At 37.0% G+C, this 15555-nt stretch overlaps 1 protein-coding gene across 1 annotated transcript in view; it reads right to left on the reverse strand.

Moving 5' to 3' along the window:
• The window catches only part of med1 (mediator complex subunit 1), a 174084-nt gene that overhangs the window by 124753 nt on the left and 33776 nt on the right, over positions 1 to 15555 (reverse strand). The window contains exon 4 of the mRNA XM_084134395.1: positions 12144 to 12198. Coding sequence (XP_083990521.1) covers positions 12144 to 12198 — 55 coding nt within the window. The remainder of the gene's footprint in view (positions 1 to 12143; positions 12199 to 15555) is intronic.

Below are 15555 nucleotides of genomic sequence, written 5' to 3' on the forward strand. Positions count from 1 at the left end.
AGGATTTAAACCATATCATAGTACATGTTACTGGATCTTAGTGCTACATTTGATACTATTGACCACAACAAATTTTTTTAATAGACTTGAAAATTACGTTGGCATTAGTGGAATTGCATTGTTCAAATCATATATATCTTACTGGTATCAATTTGTAGCAGTAAATGAAGAGGCGTCATATCGATCACAAGTTTCGAGTGGAGTAGGGGTGCTCCAATTGATTGGCTACTGATCGCTATCGCAGCGCCGTCTCAATCTCTGTCCGGAGTACTGACAATCTGTGCAACCCACACAGATTTTGCTACAGCATCATATTCATGTGGTTTGAGGCTTTATTAAAATCCATACCTACCCCTACCCATACCTACCCCTACCCAAAACCTACTATTAAAATAATGCACATATAGTGTTGGTAGCACAATATTCGTCAGAACACTTGGCATGGAAGTATGACCATATTAGCCCAGTTCTGTCAACACTGCATTGACTCCCAATTAAAACATCGTATAAATTTTAAAATATTGCTGATTACTTACAAAGCACTAAATGGTTTAGCTCCCCAGTACTTGAGCGAGCTGTTAACGCATTATAGTCCTCACGCATATTGCGATATCAAAATTCCGACCAGTTGATAATACCTAGAATATCAAAATCAACTGCTGGCGGTATATCCTTTTCCTATTTAGTACCAAAACTTTGGAACAGTCTTCCTAACATTGTCAGGGAAGCAGACACACTCTGTCAGTTCAAATCTAGACTAAAAACACATCTCTTTGGCCTAGCATACACAACACATTATAGACTTCTATAATTCAATGTTAGGATGCATAGATTAGGTCAGCCGGAACTGGGAACACTCCCCATAAATCCTGATGTACTTGTTACATCATAAGAAGGATGGCGTCTACGCTAATATCAGTCCGCCGGATCCAGGCTGTATCCAGATCTGATGAAGGACCTGCGCCTGGACACGATGACAACGCAGTCCTGAAGTGTCAACCAGTCCCTCTCCCCTGTGAAGGCCTCCTTTCTTCCCTTTACCTCAGTACAGACAAAATGTTGTCGGGATAATTCCGTTTTTCTGTCTTAGAAATTTTTAAGGCCAGACAAGTAGTTTATTGAGGGTTGATTTGTAAAGAAGGACTACACGCCTGCATACATATATTCAAACGCGCATACCTTTGGGCTGAACACGTGATGCGCATATTTTTTTGAAACTATAAGGAATGAGGCAATACCGTTTATATAGATACAGTAGTTTGATACGAGCACATCTGAAAAATAGCGGGGGACGCCGTGTGAGCTCCTGCAGTGAAAGTACATAGTACAATTTGTCCTAAATATGTCCTATATAAAAGCGCTATATAAATGAAGGTGACTTGACTTGACTTGACTAAGTTTTAACTCTTTAAAAATGTTATCGTTTTAAGGGCACCCCAGGTGAATCGGAAAAAAAAAAACTAAAAGCTAATTTGCATATATTTCCAGAAGAGAAATCTGAACAGTGGATAAAGCCAGATTTAAAATTATTGTTTCATTTTGTTGACATATTAGACTCAAAGGTTTTTACAGAGGATTTTTTTTGGATATCTCTTTTTATCACTCCATTAATCAGAAAAAACTGTCAACAGCCATAAAAAAAATAAAAAAAATAAAAAAAAGTCACCCCATTTTTAGGTATAAAATTTTGTATAAATCAGAATCTGAAAAATATATGAACAAACCCCTCTGTAAAAACCTTAAGAATATAGACAGGAATACAACTGGAAAGTTTGGTATAAGTAAGTGCTGCTGAAATGGATATTTCTGGCTCAGAGTATGAGAAAACACATTTTGAGAAAACAGCCTTTAAAGATTTGTATTGTAAAAAATTTGTACTTTTTTAGGTGGAAACAACTATTTACAGACACAATATCTTATCAAATCATTAGCAACAACAATATAAACCCCCTAAAACACATCACAACTTTATAACACAGCATTTATGGCCTTCAACTGAACAGAACCCCAGTCAAAAACAGTAAAAAACACACAATTGTTTCACGTTGTCAGAAATTGACATCAGCCAATGAGATTTCGCTTTTAGAGTTAAATGCCCCATTGTACTTTCACGATTGGTTGCTGATAAAAAAGGAAATTACCATATTTGGATACGACAACATTGTATAGGAGAGTGAGAGCTTTCCAACGGTATATGTGATGACGGTGCAGACAGCGATCGCGGAGCAGCATGTTGATTTAGAACGCCAACTTTTGTTGAATTTAGGAGAAATCTACAGCGGCAAATAGAAAAAGTGTAGTAAAATAAAGACCTAAATGTGTATTTTGGACTTTTTTTTCACCACAAGTCTGAAAGAAGACATGTTACTGAAGGTCAAATAGCCCAAAATCTCAAAATTGACCAGTGAACAAAAAAAAAAAAAAAAACTTTTTGCCTGCCGTGTCTCCCCTTAAAAGGGGTAATTCAACCCAAAATGTCATCATTTACTCACCCTAATGTAATTCCCAACCTGAATGACTTTCTTTCTGTGGAACATAAAAGAAAATTATTTGAGTCCATTTTTTTGGCCATACAATAAAAGTTAAGGGTAACCAAAATGGTTTGGTTGCCAACATTTTTCAAAATATCTTCTTTTGTGTAAATCATATAAATATTCATATAAATATGAAAAATATTCACATTTAAAACTTGATAAAGTAAAATAACTAGCTTCCAGCTAAACGAACATACGGAGTCAATTTAAGTCTAAAGCGCAACTTATGCGAGTAATGCAGCGTACTACTGATATTTACGCTACGCCATGAAGCACTACACAACTAAGTTGTGTAAGTTGCGCTTTAGACGCAAATAGACTGCGTATAGCCGGAAACTAGAATTTTACTTTGTAATGTGTTAAATATGAATATATTTCTTACACACACTCATCGCTTTGCTTCAGAAGGCCTCTATTAACCCCCAGGAGCAGTGTGGAGTTCTTTTATAATGGATGGATGCACTTTTTTGAGATTCAAACTGGTGGTGGTAATGCACTGCCATTATAAAGCTCGGAAGCGTCAGGTTGTTTATTAATATAACTCAGATTGTATTTGTCTGAAAGAAGAAAGGGATATACACCTAGGATGGCTTGAGGGTGAGTAAATCATGGGGTAATTTTCATTTTAAAGTGAACTACTCCTTTAAGTGAACGCAAACAGTTAAAGGGGACCTATTATGCCCCTTTTCACAAGATGTAAAATAAGTCTCTGATGTCCCCAGAGTGTGTATGTGAAGTTTTAGCTCAAAATACCCAACAGATCATTTTTTACAGCATGTTTAAATTGTCACTTTTTGGTGCTCAGAAAAACGCGCTGTTTTAGTATGTGCCCTTTAAATGCAAATAAGCTGCTACTGCACGGCACAGGGGGCGGAGCTTCATGAACTCGCGCTCAGTCTCAGGACAATTTCATCTCATGGAATGATGATAATATCAGAAACTCTCGGTAACGGTGTTCATTTCGAGCCGGAGTCGGACAATAATGCCTACAGAGTCAGAGTGCTGTATGGAGATGGAACAGGTATAGTTTAGTTTAATTACCGTTATAACGTATAAGTCTGCTGTTTCGGAGTAGGTCCGAATGATGATCAAAAATATACTGATGAGTTTAATGAAGTTTATTGTACATCACACAAAAGATGAAGCATCAGTTTTACTCCAGAAAATCACCGTAAGAGCTGAGTAAACAGTATAAGAAGTGCGCAAGTACATAAACGAATTTCGGTAGAGTTGAGGGAGCATTTTCTTTGAAAACAAAATAATTCCACCTCATCTTCAGCGGCTGCCTCAGATTTCGGGAGTAAATAGAGAGAGAGCTATGTGGATTAATACATCCAGCCACACGTGTTGGCACGTGTGCAAGCTACAACGCTTGGGAGACATTATCGTCAGTGCAGCAATGCTCGCTGTAAACGATCAGGGCGGGTCTATGTTAAAACGGCAGTGTCTGTCAACACTCGTGGGCGTCACTAAAGCCACATTCTGAAAACAGGTCGTTGGGAGACACTGCTGCTGCCAACACACATTTATGTCCAAACAGCATGCAAAAGTGAATTTTGCATAATAGGTCCCCTTTAAGAAAGAAAACGCATGTGTAACAGTAAAATATATCCATGCGTCAAGTTTTAAAGTGACAGCAGCATAATAAACCTGCTGCCAAATTATGAGATATTAAAATACGAATTTCTGTAATTGCGTTAAATCGTTTTTGTTTGTTTTTGAGAGAGAGAGAGAGAGAGAGAGAGAGAGATGTGCGCATCGTCGACTGAACGGCTGTTTCATTCAGGACCTAATTCAGGAAAGTTAGGCTATTTTATTTTTTTAATGAATTTTAATGAAAAATAAATGCCAAACAAAGATTAATTGTTACTCATAAAAAGAAATTTCAGTCCTTTTCTCTTCAGTGGGGAATTGTTGTGTCAGTATAAGTTTCAAAACGCAGTATTTTTAACAGTCTATGTGTAAAACCGTAAAATGGAATTCTGAGTCATCTATTTCAGTGGTTCTCAAGGTGACAGAAGGGGGTACGCGAACAAAATGCTGAGTTTTACAGTTAATTTAATTCTACCCCACCTTAAAATAACATTCAAACTGAGCTTGTATTTCTAACAGGTAAAATGCCATAAATACATGACATCCGATCAAATTACCTCATCTTTTGTGGTCAAAACTTTCTGCATTCACACAACCAGCGTGTAGACCTATATGATAGGTTGTGTGCAGATTATGCTGCCTTGGCAAATAATATAGACCATGTACCTTTGTAAAAGTGGGTATTTAGCACTTACTAGCATGAAGAACAAATAGGCTGTGCATAGAGATCGATTTAAGATCCAAACTTTCTTCGATACAAAAATATACCCTGTGTGAGTTCCTGTGTTTAATTTTGATCACATTATATGAATATCCACACAATTGCAAATGTGACAATGATTGTATACAACAGTTCAACAAACGAAAGGTATTAATATTAAGTGATGTTCATTTTAAACACAGTATTGTCAGTATTTTTTGCTACAAAATAATAGATCCAACAAAATCCGCAGCAGAACTGCAGCACACAGCAGTGTTGGTGAACGAATCTGCAAAATCACGAGAGTCAATGATTCAACTAGATGTACCGCATGGCGGTACAAAATATGACCGCCGCTCAGGCCTGCACTGGCTTTCCACAAAAAGAAATGACGTGGAGCAATTTGGCTGTATTGCGTGTTTATGTATATACCTAAAAAAAGTAGTAGTATGTACATGTCTGTCTGTGTGTGTGTGTATGTGTGTGTGTTTGTGTATGTGTGTGTCTGTGTGTGTGTGTGTCTGTGTCTGTGTGTGTGTGTGTGTCTGTGCGTGTATGTATGCGTGCGTACATGTGTGTGCGCGTGTGTGTTTGTATTCCTGCATGTGTGTGTGTGACAGTTAGGGTTGCCAACTTCAGAAAAGGAAAATGCGGGACAATCGTGGTTATTTATAGGAAAATGAGGGACACTCAAAATATTTGTACTGTATCACACAGTGTACGTCATTTCAGTGTCTGCAGTTAAGTTTGTGTTTAAAAGGTTATCAGACAAGCACATTTGTATTGCTTAACCTATTTATGTATTTAATTCTAAAAATAATTTTAATGTCATACATGAAAAAAGTCACATTACAAACAAACCATAGTTCAAAATAACAGCATTTATCTCAAATAGAAAGCTTTTTTAACATTATACACTAGGCTTACAGTTCAAAAGTTTGGGGTTAGTAAGATTATTTTTTGGGGAAAAAAATAAAGAAAGTAATTGCCTACTTTTATTCAGCAAGGATGCATTACATTAATCAAAAGTGACAGTTAAGATAATGTTACCAGGCCCGTCGCGACAAGGCAAGCAAACCAAGCAATTGCTTGGGGCCCCGAGCTGGCCTGGGGCCCCAAGACAACGACTGGTTAAGAATAAAATGCAACGACAAACTGTGAGCGCCCCTTTGATAGTCAATGCAGTAAAGTGCAATGACACTGTTATCGGGATCCCCCTCAAGGGGCCCCCCCTCAGTAGTCGCTGACAGTAGCCAGCCAACCACGCGTCTCTGCTGCCGGCAAAATACAAAACCTCCTCGGCAGTCATCATGAAGCGGAATTATGCAAGTAAAACAAGATAGTAAGTGATAAATTACACTGGATAAAATAGCTCTATTTGTCTTGTACAAATGGTGTAATTTTGCAGCAGGTAGGCTAGCAAAAATATGTTTATGTTAGCTACCTGCCTGACGGCAAACGCTGCTTGTAACGAACAGTTAGTGCAACTTTTTTTTTCGAACGGACGGAATATGGTTACATACTGTAATATGTTTTTTTTTTTTTAACGGGATAAGGAAGACGCAGATCTGTTCCAGAATCACTGTTTATCGTATTTAATGACATGTCATTGCTATAGCTTTGTAATAGGTTTTGATGAAAGTGACATACATAGCATGCTATACTAACTATTCCACCGTGATAATCTATTTACCAAATGGGGGTTAGGAAAACCACACAATAAATTCTGTGCATCAAACATTAGCTTGGGATGTTTTTAAGCATTGGTAGTTGTGAAAGCAGCTGCATCCATTCCCTTCTAATATCAAACTATGGAAATGCTAACATATCTTTTTGGTAACACTTTATAATAACCATCATTAATAGATGGTAAATTGTTATTTAATATTTAGTTAATTGTCATTTAACTGTTAGCAAACAGTCTTTTTACTTAATAAATACTTTGTAACCCATCTATAAACATTATTTAACCAGAAAGAGGCAGAGGAACATGATTTTTTCATAGCTTATCTTAATGTGCTAGTGTCGGGATATACAGTAGTGACAGTTTATGCAAATATGACATTATTTTTATAAGTTACCAATGGATCTTGAACAGTTACTTCAAGGTTACTGCAAATGTTCAATTGTTGAAAATGTTCAAATTTTATGCCTAGTATATGCAACAGCATTATTTGCACTGTAAACATTTTTTATTTATATAATAAATAAAATTATATATTTATAATTAATTAATTATAATTATAAGAGGGGGGGGGGGGCTTTTGGGGGGGCCTCCATGTCCATTTTGCTTGGGGCCCCCAAATTCCTTCAAACGGCCCTGAATGTTACAAAAGCTTTCTATGTACTTTCTAAAAGCTTTAAAACATTAATAATAATCAGAAATGTTTTTTGAGCATATTATTCCCTCAGGTAGATTACATGTTTTCTTGCGTGGCTGGATGTTAGACTCATGAACAATAATCACGTTGTTTGCATTCGCCAAAATTGATTAGCCGAAATCAAAACGTGGACAGTGAAAGGAAATTACCGTTAGCGCGAGACGAGTCCGGCTTGAAGCGGAAGCGACCAGACGGCAGAGGATGTTCGCAAATCAAACAATGATTTGTCTCAAAACAGTGATTAAAAAAAGCTGTGATTGGATGATGACAGGTGTCGGTGATCATTCTCAAGTGTCGTGGTCAGCACTGCTGCTGTTGCTGTTGTATCAGTCAGTGGTTTATCAGCTTGTCAAAAAACGGGACACGGGAGGTCACGCAAGGGACAAATAAATTAGGTCCAAAATGCGGGACGTCCCGCCTAATTCGGGACAGTTGGCAACCTTAGTGACAGTATCATCCTAAACCAGCAACCCTTCGCTCAACACCACCATCTACAGGCCGATGAGTGTACAGTCACTAAATGTGCACATAAATTAATTTATTTTATACCCCCCCATGGATGAAATTCTACGAAACTTAGCATACCCCCTGAGGATGTCAAGTTAATCATACACATGAAATATGGTGCAGTTCTGAACATCTCAACTGAAGATAGGGGCGATTAAAGCAGAATAATATTGCATTTTCATTTTTTATGGGAGGGGCGCAAATCACAAATGAGTGATTATGGGCTAGGTTGATGTGGGCCCTTAAGAGCAACATACCATAAAAATTTCTTCATCCTCGGTGCCACGGTTCAGGTAGTTATTTAGGAAAAACTGCATTTTTTGGGTTTGGGGGGGCCCAGCGCGGGGGGGGGGGTGGCCCCCGGGGACCAAACGAAATTTTTCCGTAAAAGTCTAGTGGGGCTACATGCCCACCAAATTTCATGTTCCCCGGTGTTTCGGTGTCCCTGGTATCGTTGACGAAAAAATTCAGTAGATGACGGGAAAAAAAAACAAAAAAACTTTGACAATCAATTATGGGCTAGGTTGATGTGGGCCCTTAAGACCAACATACCATAAAAATTTCTTCATCCTCGGTGCCACGGTTCAGGTAGTTATTTAGGAAAAACTGAATTTTTTGGGTTTGGGGGGGCCCAGCGCGGGGGGGGAGTGGCCCCCGGGGACCAAACAAAATTTTTCCGTAAAAGTCTAGTGGGGCTACATGCCCACCAAATTTCATGTTCCCCGGTGTTTCGGTGTCCCTGGTATCGTTGACGAAAAATTCAGTAGATGACGAAAAAAAAACAAAAAAAAAAACTTTGACAATCCCTATATGACCGCTTTCGCTAGCGGCGGTCATAATTATTCATTCATAATTACAGCCACTGTTGAAGAATTTCCCTTGTCTCATGTGAAAGTCTGAATACTGTAATGCCAAGCAGAAAATGGGTCACAAGGATAAGAGAATGGAAAAGTACCCAGTTACAAGGATAAGAGAATGGAAAAGTACCCAAAAAGTCTGTAAATGCAGGTGCTGGGATGCGCTGGCAGAAAAACATGTTTTTTGAGATGTTCCACCAATAGAAGAAGGTCTAGGGAGAGATGTTTTTAATGGTGGCAAGGCCACAAGGAGTGACAAAGAAGAAAGGATAGATATAGAAGAAGGGATAGATATAGAAAAAGTATAAGACATGAACACTGGCCATTGTAACCTCAGATGACCAGCTGGCTTCTCACTTTGTTGCTTGTCAATAAAGTTAATTCTTCTGACCTGGAACCTCGGCTCTGAGAAACTTCTTTGAGACCTGAACCAAGGACTTCAAATTTGCTATAACTTAATAACTTCTTTGAGACCTGAACCAAAAAGAACTTTGAATTTGCCACAACACCACTTGCTTCGTTACTGAATGAATGAATGACTCGATGACTCACTCATAAAGACCGTGACTTGTCGCCACCTACTGGCGGTTTTAATTTAAAATTTAAAAGCATCACTTTGATTTTACCATCATTGCATATTTCTCTATTGAACATTTTTTTATTTAAAGCATTATTTATTTTATAAAGGTATTTGAAAAGGTAAAAAATGCACTGGAAAAATCGATTTAAAGGGGCAAATATTGTCCCTTACTGAAAAAGGTGTGACTGCAGAGGGATGTTAAAAGCCTTAGGGCGCACGCCACTCTAAGAGTGACAACCACTGATCTATATGATATCCATTTAAAGGAACACTCCACCGTTTTTTGAAATAGGGCTTATTCACATTCTTTCATACATTTAGATAAGTGGGTAAATGCATTTTTGTCTCAGTGCATGCATTGTTTTAGTTTGACAGGGTCGGCGCTAGCTTAGCTTAGCACAATGAATGGAATCCTTTGTTGCCAGCTAGCATGTCCTGAGTAAAAGTGATCAAAAAAAAAAAAAAAACCCACGTAATTACTTCTTGTGGCCTGCGTATTCACAACGAGTACAAATAGAGATGCAGATTAACACTATGTGATTTCTTAGGCAGATATTGACTTGGGACTATATTATGGGGAAGCACAGGCGAAGCACGGCTACTTAGGCGAAGCACTGCTACTTGGGCGCAGACATATCACGCAACACATGAAATCCCACGACTTCCGTCAACATACCGGTGTGAATAGTAGCTGCCTGGCTATTTTCCCTACAGTACATGAATGGCAATGAACATGGCTGATTTTGTGTGAGCCAGAACCATACCTATATACAAGAGTTTACAGAAAATGAGTGGAAATAGAACGACAGGCGGAGGTTGCGATCGCTCAACAGCCCGAGGACGTGAGGATGAGAGCCAACACGAACTGGTGGTGTGAATGTGGGGGAATATGCCAACTGAAATATAGTGTCTGTGCTGTGGCGAGTGGGACAAGTTACTGCCATCGATAACCAGGCTCAACGTGTCAGATCAAGATGAGCGTGCCCGCAGTTGTGTCACAGCTACCGAGGATTTCACGGTGCTGATCCATCCGGCAGTACTCGATTTTTTTTTTCCGGTGTGATAAAGTGAACTGGAAAAAACGCCCCACGCCGAATGGACCAAATGGACAGCTGTCCACAGAGTAAGTGATTATTTTAAACATGACACATGTATAGTAAACTGCTTGTAGCCTTCTCCTCATAGTAGTTATACTAAAACTCCTGAGCCTAACTCGGTGAGAGAAATATAGCTAACTTAGCCCTCAGTCATTTCATTTTACAGGTAACGATAAAAGCGATTTTTATTTTAGTTTGGTTGTTCATGCTAAACAGGTTGAATTCAACATGAGGTTATACTAGAGGAGGCTAACGTTATTTGAACCGTAGTCTATATACAGCTTCTCAGCATCTATCTTACAACCGAATAAAGACACAGATTAACATAAGGAAGAGTAATAAAAGACAACTTACATGTGCACTTTGTTCTGCCTGTGCTTTGAAAATAGATGGGATGGGGACAGCCGTATGTTTCAGACGTAGTACCGTCTTTCTGGGCCCATATTCCATTTTTTCAAAGTAACTTAGTCCTCCGGTGCAAAATGCTCTTTGCAAACACGATACTGTTTGATTTTGTAAAGAGGCGTTGAAGTACAGATCTCCAGAGCAGCTAGCCATTTATTTCTCAGTTCCACATTCGATGGAATTCTGTGAAACATTACATTTGTGTATGTCCTTTGCTTGTTCTCACAACCTTTTGCTACGCAGATAATTACCATGTTTGCTGTAACTGTAGCTGTAACTTCTCAAAATAAACAATCCAAAAGCGAAGACACTCGGTGCAGATCATGCGTGTTGTTCTTCTGTGTTTTGACTCCTTGCACACCGGTATGTTGACAGAAGTCGTGGGATTTCATGTGTTGCGTGATATGTCTGCGCCCAAGTAGCAGTGCTTCGCCTAAGTAGCCGTGCTTCGCCTGTGCTTCCCCATAATATAGTCCCAAGTCAATATCTGCCTAAGAAATCGCCTAGTGTTAATCTGCATCGCTATTTGTACTCGTTGTGAATACGCAGGCCACAAGAAGTAATTACGTGGGGTTTTTTTATTTTTTATCACTTTTACTCAGGACATGCTAGCTGGCAACAAAGGATTCCATTCATTGTGCTAAGCTAAGCTAGCGCCGACCCTGTCAAACTAAAACAATGCATGCACTGAGACAAAAATGCATTTACCCACTTATCTAAATGTATGAAAGAATATGAATAAGCCCTATTTCAAAAACGGTGGAGTGTTCCTTTAAAGAACATAGACTAAACAATATATAGACTGAAATCGTGAAATGGCCTTAAACAATATTAAATTGTGAGCAAGACTTCTCAGCAATGAGCAGGGTAAGTGATTTTAAACCATAATGCAGGAAAGCACAATTAGAAAATTGTCAGTTAATTTTCTATTGTGCTATTTTCCCAAATGGTTATGCAAGTTTGTTTCTATTTCAGATAAAAAACTGACATGCAAAATAAACTTCAAGGAGAGCACCTTGCTGCATGCTTAAGGATTAGTATAAACGGACCTGCCCTTATGCATAGGCAGGCCTTACAACATTTTTTTTTTTTTTTTCAAAGCAGAGAAAAATTGCTCAGACAGAAACTGTCAACTTTGTAAATAGTTTTGGAAGAATTCGTTATGAAAATATTTGTTCCTCGTAGTATAATTTTATAAATATAAATTTATGCATAATATGAATTTCTAAATTATTTGTTAATGATGCTGAGTATTTTCTGTAATAAATAGAGTTCATAAACCTTTGTTTGACTAGTTTATTCTGAACCCGCTCAATAAGCGCTGCACCACTTCGCCCTGCCTACCACCACAAGTAAATTCTCAACCTATGGGAAACAACACTGTGATGATAAACAGCAGTGTGATCAAGCCTACCAGACATGGAAAAATTAGGGGGTTGAGTACTTTTGGCATAGTAAATGTGTATACAAAAAAAGTATATTATCTCACATGTTTTGCCGAGCAATGGACTCCAGACGATCCGTCATTGATGGCAACGAAGATACTGATGAGGGATGCAGAAGGAACAGAGAAACAGGAGATTCAGGACATCATTTGATATTCAAAATTATATCAAATAGTCATGATATATTTAAAACACATTTTATAGTGAGAGAAAAAGTAACCTAACAGAATAAGGCATTAACACATTTTATGCATAACAGTGAGCTAACTAACAGTGAGCAACAATACGGGTGGGTAAAATCAGGGTTTTTTTTCAATGCATCACAATATTATAACCATCTCGATACTGACTTCTAAATCTGAAGATCAATCTTTTATCAATGTTTTTTTCTTTTTCATTTTATATTATTTAAGTTTAATTACCAAATTATCCATTTACCAAAACTATTAAGCCCACCGGCAACTATAGTTGCCGCAATGCATAGTTGTCATTTTCCTTTTGTAAGTATTTTTCTAGATGTTGTCCATGTTTTATTTCTCAATGACATGCAAGCAAACAACTAAATAAAGTATTTCAAGAAAAAAAAAAAGGTATTCACTTCCTCCCTGTCACATGAGGCTGTCAACTTCCTAGCCCTACTTCCAGGAAGCATGGCGAAGGCAAACCCTCCCAAAGAAAGGTCATTTTCATGTTACTAATAAGTATTTTTTGTTGACATATATATATATCTACATAATCATGAAGGTCTCTAGAATCATCCAAACAAAACAAATCTTACAAGAGATCTATAGTTTTTTGTATACTTAGTCAAAAGTCCAAGCGGCAACTATAGTTGCCGGTGGGCAAATGCCTTGTAAGTACATATATCATGGGAAAATGGGGTATACTGTGTTAATAGGTTAATAAATCAAGGTTATTGGTCTTGTTTAGTGCATAAACATAACTTAACCCTTTAAATGACATCTCTACTGTTCATAAATTTAAGTTTTGTTATATAGATATATTTTTTTCTTTCTAAATTCTATTTATTTGTATTTATTTATTTTCATTTAACTTTTTGATACACAATGCCCTGTTATGGCTGCACTTTGTTCTGCACTATGTTCCACAACTTTAACCCTTGTGCGCTGTTCGTTTGCGGTTTACAGTCAGGCTGTTTGGGAGAGACCCCAGGCAACAAAATGTAATTTTGTAACTATATATATATATATATATATATATATATATATATATATATATATATATATATATATATATATATATATATATATATATATATATATATATATATATTAAACAAATGTAATTTTACTCAGTTTATTAATGTTTTTACTCCACATTTGGACATTTTTACTCCACAAAATGAAATGAAAATTATGTAAAATTCGCCTTATAAAATACCCACATTTCTAACTTTCATTCATGGGGATAACATGGATAATTTGACAAGGTTTAGTGTAAGATTTTTGCCCAAATTTTGGAAAATGCAGTTTTAAAAGTAAAAAAAAAAATACCTTTAACCAGTAGATGGCTGCAGAGCTCTTAATGTACTAAAAGTTTCAAACTAAAAGACTTCTTTTCACAAGTTTTTCCAGGTAGATTCATATCTACATATCACAATTATAACAATAAAAGTTACTTTTTGTCAAAGTTTAGCAGTTTTTGTACTGAAAAAAAATTTAGTTTTTCAATAATGTTACATTATGATTAGAACCAAACCTGATCAGGATGTTACAAAGAGAAAAGTTGGAGTTTTTAGAGTTTATCATTTATTTTAAACATCTGTTTTTCATATAATTCTACAAATTTAAAGTGTGCCAATTCATTTCTGTCTATGTGTGTTCTGTGTTGTTTCTGATTTTGAGGATGAATTTTGTCCATTGATAAAATGAATTTGATTCTAATCATAATATAACATTACTGAAAAACAGAATTTTTTTTTTCCAGTACAAAAAGTGCCTAAACTTTTATTATTATAATTGTGATTTCATAATATGTAGATATGAATACAACTGGAAAAACTTGTGAAAAGATGTCTTTCAGTTAGTCAAATAGCAAATCGTTCTGCAGCCATCTACTGGTTAAAGTGATAATTTGTTACTTTTAAAACAGCATTTTCCAAAAGATGGGCAAAAATCTTACACTAAACCATGTCAAATTATCCCCAAGAATGAAAGTTAGAAATGTGGGTCAAAAAGACCCTGAACAGCGCACAATGGTTAAGGCAAATGGATTTGTTGTTTGTTGTGTTTTCATATTCAAGAGATTATAAGCTAGATGCAGTTTTTTGGGTTTACATCAAATGTTCTTCGACTTTCATACATAATAAATTTGTTTATGAATAAAGATTGATCTGTTGAAAGCAGTTATTTTGAGATAAATGTCAAATGTTCTCCTCCTATTCATATTTTACATTGAGGGGGTGCATACAACATATTTGCCCACCGGCAACTATAGTTGTCGCACATTCAAATATGATTTTCAAGAAAGAAAAAAAAAACCTGGGGAAAATAAATGCAGAACATGTTCACATAGGACACTATTAACACGATTATTTGCATGAAACCATTCAGAAAAATTTGGGCACAAATGAGTTAAAACTAAAATAAGGATTTTAGTTAACCCTTTAATGTCGTGTGACAGATTGCTGTAGCTCCTTTAGTAGGGATGCACTGAAATTTCAGGTGACGAAAACAGCATAACGGCTGAAAGACAGCAGTAAATATGAGCCGAAAATAAATGTCGATCTCCGAATGCAACGTAACAGGGAGGAGAGTAAAGATGGAAAGCTCCTAAAGCTTAGAACCATTAAATTCACGGATATGTTGTTTTGTCATTAGTGAAAATCAATATTGACCTTGTATTTGAAAAAGGGTGCTCATATAACAAGTAATAATAAAATTCAGAGTCAGTTCATTCACATTCGGAGATCGACTATTTTTGACTGTCAAAATGCCGGCGGATACAGCTACAGTGAGTTGTTAAAAATCTTTCTTTTTAGTAAACTCTGTGTACACAAACAATGTTCTCAATGCTCGAGGTTATGTGAAGAGCCCCAGATGATACTTCGAGCAAAGTTTCATGTTGTGTTGAGCCTTCTTAGAGTTTCAAAAACTGCGATTTTTGATGCTATCATAGAATTGCCCCAAGCACTCCCATTCAAAAGGCAATTTGACAGAGAAATATCTATCTCGCGGTCTCCCGCTCTCGCTGTCAGATCACCGGAAGTTTTCACCGGAAGTACTGGCCCACACACTCAAGTTCGAACGTCAACGGTCGCCATATTGTGCACGGAGCGAATTACACTCTGAGAAGAGTTTAACCCATTCATTGCTGTGTGTGCTTTGGCCTGCATTAAAGGATAAGACATCTCTTAGGCCTTGTCTTTTTTTTCTTTTTTTTTATGAAAAAATAAAATGCATAGAACCAGTTCATTTGTAGGGCACTGACAATATA

Source organism: Abramis brama (genome assembly GCF_963993115.1).
Source record: "Abramis brama genome assembly, chromosome: 14".
NCBI classification, from domain to species: domain Eukaryota; kingdom Metazoa; phylum Chordata; class Actinopteri; order Cypriniformes; family Leuciscidae; genus Abramis; species Abramis brama.